At 44.0% G+C, this 6,000-nt stretch overlaps 1 protein-coding gene across 2 annotated transcripts in view; it reads left to right on the top strand.

Moving 5' to 3' along the window:
• The first annotated feature begins 380 nt into the window (after positions 1 to 380).
• LOC139661967 (chemokine-like protein TAFA-5) overlaps positions 381 to 6,000 on the top strand; it is a 94,278-nt gene continuing 88,658 nt past the window's right edge. For both annotated transcript variants that reach the window (XM_071540557.1, XM_071540556.1), the window contains exon 1: positions 381 to 471. In XM_071540557.1, the coding sequence (XP_071396658.1) occupies positions 381 to 471 (91 nt within the window). The remainder of the gene's footprint in view (positions 472 to 6,000) is intronic.

Here is a 6,000-nt window from a genome sequence, read left to right as displayed (position 1 = left end):
GGCATCTGCTGGCCGCTGCGCACCGTGACGCGCCGCGGAGCGCAGTGAGGACCCCGCGGTGACCGGCGGCTTCACCCGGAGAGTCAGAGAGAGGGAAAAAAAAAAAAATCCTCTCACGACGTCAACTTTCCGCTCCTCCAAACATAACCCGTTCCGTCTGTGTGCGGGACTTGACGCCGGGATCGTACTTTCTCACTTGCGGATCGGTGCCTGTGTGATATCTGGGAATCTGTAAAGTCTTCTCGGTGGCCGTGAGGACATGCCACCCGTCTCCCGTGTTCCTCTGCACCGGATCGGGATGGACGTGGCATCGCGCTGCCGCTGAGGCACCGTGCGCTCCTGCGGGTCATTCGGACTTTTTTTTTTCTTGCGGCGCGGCGATGCAGCTCCTCCGGCTGGCCTGGGCGCTGACGGCGGCGGCGGTCTGCTTTTTGGTGATTCTGCTCATCCACTCCCACGTCCTGAAAGAAGGTAAGCTGCAGCCTGGAGACTTTAGGCAGGGGAACGGTGCACGCGACGATGTGACCGAGTGTCACGTCTCTGCCCGAGCCTCAACAGGTTAACGGCTCAGCTAAAGGACGACGCAGATATTCCGTTTTATTCACATCATTATTATTATTATTATTGTTGTTATTATTTGGTGTGAATGAGTAGGAGAGGGGGACACAGCGTTAAGGGAATGTGTGCGTGTGTGTGTGTGTGTGTGTGTGTGTGTGTGTGTACGTGTACGTGCAGTCGTGCGTGTTTGCGCACCCGTCCCGCCTGTGCATGAGCTGATCTGGTTCCAGGGAGGCAGAACAGATCAGGTCTATTGTCGCTCCGCTTTATTTGGTTATTCCTCAATAGATGGCACCAGAGTCTCTCTGAAGGGACCCGCTGTCTGACCAGCAGCAGACCCGCTAACACCAGTCACACCAGTCGCACCAGTCACACCAGTCACAGCAGTGCAGCTCGGACCGGTACAGCTTTGGTTTGGATCTGGTTTATCTGCAGTGGAGCTCCAGTGTTTTCCTGCTGAGGAATAATCCAGAATATTTCTATGAGTCAGATTAGGAAGATCAGCACTGTAACTCTACCACTCTCTCTCTTACATACACACACATACACACACACACACACACACACACACACACACACACACACACACTCGGATGCTCACAAAAACACGAAGGCTCGCTCACACACTCAGATATTCTCACATGCACAAGAATGCTGCACATCGTATGAACACACACACACACACACACACACACACACACACACACACGAACAGACACACAAAAGCATGCTCACCGTCGCTCTCTCTCTCTCTCTCTCTTTCTCTGAGACACACACACACACACGTACATGATCATGCCTACATAAACACACACTGCCTATGTATGAACACACACACATACACACACACACACACACACGGGAACAGAAACATCACAGCATACACTTTAGCTCTTTCTCTCTCCCCCCCCCCCCCCCCTCTCTCTCTCTCACACACACACACACACACACACACACACACGTCACATGTATTCATGCTGTGTTAAGTGATTTCTTGTGTGGCCGCACTAAAACAATCCAGTGCTGTTGAGGCTGAGTGGTCCGGTCCGCTGCAACGTGAAGGACAGAGCGAGGTGACGTGTTTTCATCTCTCTCTCTCTCTCTCTCTCCTTCCCTCTCTCTCCTTCCCTCTCTCTCTCTCTCTCTCTTTGTGGGATGAATACACTCGGCCCGGCAGCGCTGCTTAATCCTCTTCCCTCCATGTCTTGGCGTGAAAGGCGGTCAAGAATGACCCATTGTGAGGAGTAATTGCTCTCCCATGCCTGCCTTCTGTCTGCCAGCCAGATTCAGTGGGAGTTTGTTCCTCCGTTATGAGATTAGGAGGCGGAGGACGAACCGGAGCGGCGGCGGCCCGGTTCGACCGCTACGGCGCGTCGTCTTTCCGGTTCAGACAGGCAGAGACGAAACCTGCGGTCGGTTTACCCGGTCTGTGTTGAAATAGACTTGAGAGAGAAACCAGCAGGAACTCACACACTGATGATAAAAAAGGAAGAATTCCAAAAGAGGCCAAGTGATGCAAAACAAGGACTGACATTCATTAATATGGATGGCACGATATATATTGAAATTCAATATATGTGACAATACGTATCGTGGGTCAGAAAAATTAATGGTGATATCAGCTTAGGGCTGGGCGATATGGTTGAAATCAATATCATGATAATCATAAGGATTTTGCTCGATATCAATATATATATATAACGATATGGTTCATGTATGCAAAATCACGTTAAATAATCAAATTAATGTTCATCTCATTGAACCGAATGGTAATGTTAGGTGTGATGTCAAACAGAACTGAAATATTCAAATAATATTCCTACCATACCTCATTTTATGAGAGTTTTTAAGTAAAATTTGCTTGTCATCATCAATTCAGACAGCAGAAATGTGTGTCACGATATTAAAATATCTTCATATCATCACGATATGATTCCACTGAAAGACGATAAACGATAATATTGAATTATCGCCCAGCCCTATATCAGCTCCATGTTATTTTGCTGTATTAATCACTAATGAGACTCTTGACCATCACAGTTTCACAAGCTCTCCATCCAAATTATATTATTGTCCCTTTGTAATTACATTTTTTATTAGATTGTTGTTTATATTCTAGCAGCCAATGGCATCGCTAGAAAGATTTGTGTCTCAGAAATAAACAGAATTCTGCACAGTCAGACCGTAAGATAAGAATATGGTCCCATATCTAATAACAGAAGGTGTAAAAAGCAACAAAAATGTCACAGAACTCGTGGACTGATGATGCTTTATGACTGAAGCATTTTCTGTTGTGCACTTTTTTTTTAGTTGCTGCACTTAACTGTCACTTGTGAACCTTATGGAAATGTTTGTCCTTTTTTTGCATCTCTTGGCCTCTTTTGGATTTCTTACTTTTTTTATTATCAGTGTGGGAGTTCTTGTTGGATTGTTATTGCTTGTGATTTTTGAACCCACACACCTGAAACCTAATATCATTGGACTTTACCTTAGCATGCAGATATCTCTCTCTCTTGCTCTTAGAATAGAGTTTACCCTCCATTTTAGGGCCAGCATGAGTCTTTATGAGGTAAATTATTGTATATATCATCATAAGTAGCATCAATCTGCTGCAAGTTAATGCAGACAAGGCCTTTTAAGAGGGAACAAGTTTGAATCAATACAGTTCTGGAAATTAAATAGATTTTTGCTTGTGCTGGTGGTGTGATCATCACCGACTGGGGGGGGTCAAAGTTCATCTTCCTTTTTTACCTCCCCGTGACATCACTGTGTCTCGTCACCAGAGCCGGTTAGACCGACTGACATTTACCGACATTGGGCTTCTTGTATCTGCTGACATCGTACAGAGGTTTGATGCTGTTCACAATCGGAATGAACGATATTTTATTCATTTAATGCAATGGACGCACAAGCAAGGAGTCTTAGTCTTGGTGACATTTGGTGCAGAGACGCAGCACAGTGACACACATGGAGCAGGACAGCAGGAGCATCGATCGTATCAGTCTACTTACTGATATGACGTTCAAATCGTTTAGAGCTGTCATTCTCAACCTTTTTCATATCAAGGATCCCTAATTTAGTCCACATTAGAGCCACAGATCCCCATTTGATGAGATTTTGTCTCTCGGACCCAAATCTGAGAATATTTTTATTGTCAGACTGACTATCTGTACTGTAGGTAGAGAGATAACAGAGAAATTATGATCAAAACAGTCATTCTTCTACATTCTCTAATTGTGTTAACTTCTTGTAAATGAAATAATGGTGAAGTTTAACAATTCATCAATTTGCTGGGGACCCTTGGTGGTCCCCGGACCCCACGTTGAAAACCACTGGTTTAGAGGACGGTGGCACGATCAACATTCCTGTCAGGTATCTGTGTGTTGGGCGACTGACGAGGTCGTTACAGCAACATGGGCAAAATTATTATGCCTTTCAAAGTAACATGCTTTTCAATTATGCTTTTCAAAATTATACTTTACAAATTAGCATGCTTTTCGAATTAGCATACATAAATGTTGTTCACTACAGCTGATGGAGGTTAGCCATGTGGAAGCCACTGAGCTTCTGGTTTGAGCAGAAAGGAATAAAATACTTCACGCTTTTCTTCTCCAGCATGAATTAACCTCTGTGATGATTTTAGGGTGTCAGGGATATTTTGTTCCATCTCTTGTAAGGACACACTGGCTTTGACCCATTCGCTCATTACTATTGGTTGCTTGTAATGTTGTATTTAGTCTGCTGTTTAACTGATTGTAAGCTGCTGTGGAAGAGCCTCAGCTAAAGGCCTCAAATGTTAACATAAAATGAAAGAAGCAGGATTTTGCTGTGAGTCAGAGAGTTGCTCAGTTGAACTCATGCTGTAGTTCAGTGCTGTTGGGATTAAAGCGGCCCAGTGTGCTTCACTACAGTTCATACAGATCGATAGTGTGGACAGTGAACCAACTGGCATCTTGACCTGCTTATATCCCAGGTTAAACCTTTATGAAGGTCTGTTGACTGGACAGTCAGCTCTCTTCCACAGAACATAAGAAACAGAGAGACGAGCCAAATGTTTAGATGCGTCTTTCTCAAGTCTTAACTGGTGTCTCTTCCCTCTGAGAGTCTGGATCCACTGATGCTTTCTGAAATAAACTGAAGGCAGGAAAGAAATTCTCTGTCTTCTGGCCACAGATGTTGCTTGACCTCAAAGTTCAGAATCTGAATCAATTTTTTCACTAAGTCACACACAAAAATTAAGGTGCGAACTGGAACCGAAAATGGCTCTTCAGAATGATGCCATAGAAGAACCACTTCTGGTTCCACGAAGAACCTTTCAAGAACATTTTCAATGTCAAATGAGGCTATACAGTCTTTCTTTAAATAACCTTGTTCTGAAAGATTCTTTGTGGAATGGTTCTTCTATGGCATCACTCCCAAGAACGATTTTCAGCACCTTTATTTTATTTTTTGTACAGTAAATGCACAGGGAAATGTCTTGGTGGCATTAGTGCAGAGATTTATTAATTCATATTCAGATAAAGACTTATTGACACACATGGGAACAACAGGAGCTTACGTTTAGCGCAGTACAGTGTAGGACAGGGAGGGGAAACTGATCTCACTGGTTAACAACCTTCATCCAGAGAGGAGGAACTAACCAGTGAAAGCAGCTGCTGTAGTGTTTGGTTGGAGTGAAAACCTGCAGACTGTAGACAGAAGACCATACACATCATTCTGCTATCTGTTAAAATGTCTGGTAGCTGAAATCCAGCAGTGTTTGGTTTGCAGCTGCTCCTCATTCCCCAAGTACCCAAGTCATTTAGTCCAGTGATTCTCAACCATTTTCATATCATGGACCCCTAACTTAGTCCACCTTAGAGCCACGGACCCCCATTTGATAAGACTTTTTCTCTCGAACAATATTTTTATTGTCAGATATGATGATGTCCAGAATCCCATGACTATCTGTATTGCAGGTAGAGAGATAACAGAGACACTATGATCAGAACAGTCATTCTTCTACATTCTCTGATTGTGTTAACTTCTTGTAAATGAAATAATGCTGAAGTTTGCTGGGGACCCCCTGGAACCCACTCATGGACCCCTGGTGGTCCCCGGACCCCACGTTGAGAACCACTATTTTAGTGTATTATTGAGTCCTAAAAATCATCATTTTCTTAAAACAAGTGAAAAGATCTGACAATGGGGTTCGATAATTCCTGAAACAAGTGAAGCTGCATTGGAGTTATCTCACCTTATTGGCAGAATGTTTCTCTTGTTTTAAGAAAAATAAGATTTGAAGGTTGACTATGAGACTAAGTGACATTTTTTCAGTGCGTGCTAGAGAGCAGAGGAAAATCATACAGTGAAATTGAACGCCTCGACCCCCAAACTGTGTCAACCCTAAAGGAGGATGTGTCCGTCTGGCGCTGCAGAGGCTCTTCACTCTGAAGAGGGATA

This window comes from Centroberyx affinis, unplaced genomic scaffold (assembly GCF_046629955.1).
Source record: "Centroberyx affinis isolate AG114_WGS23_722 - 3 ecotype Tasmania unplaced genomic scaffold, CSIRO-AGI_Caff_v1 ptg003685l_1, whole genome shotgun sequence".
In the NCBI taxonomy this organism is placed as follows: domain Eukaryota; kingdom Metazoa; phylum Chordata; class Actinopteri; order Beryciformes; family Berycidae; genus Centroberyx; species Centroberyx affinis.
Note: the sequence above shows the minus strand (reverse complement) of the source record. Positions and strands in the feature narration are given on the sequence as shown.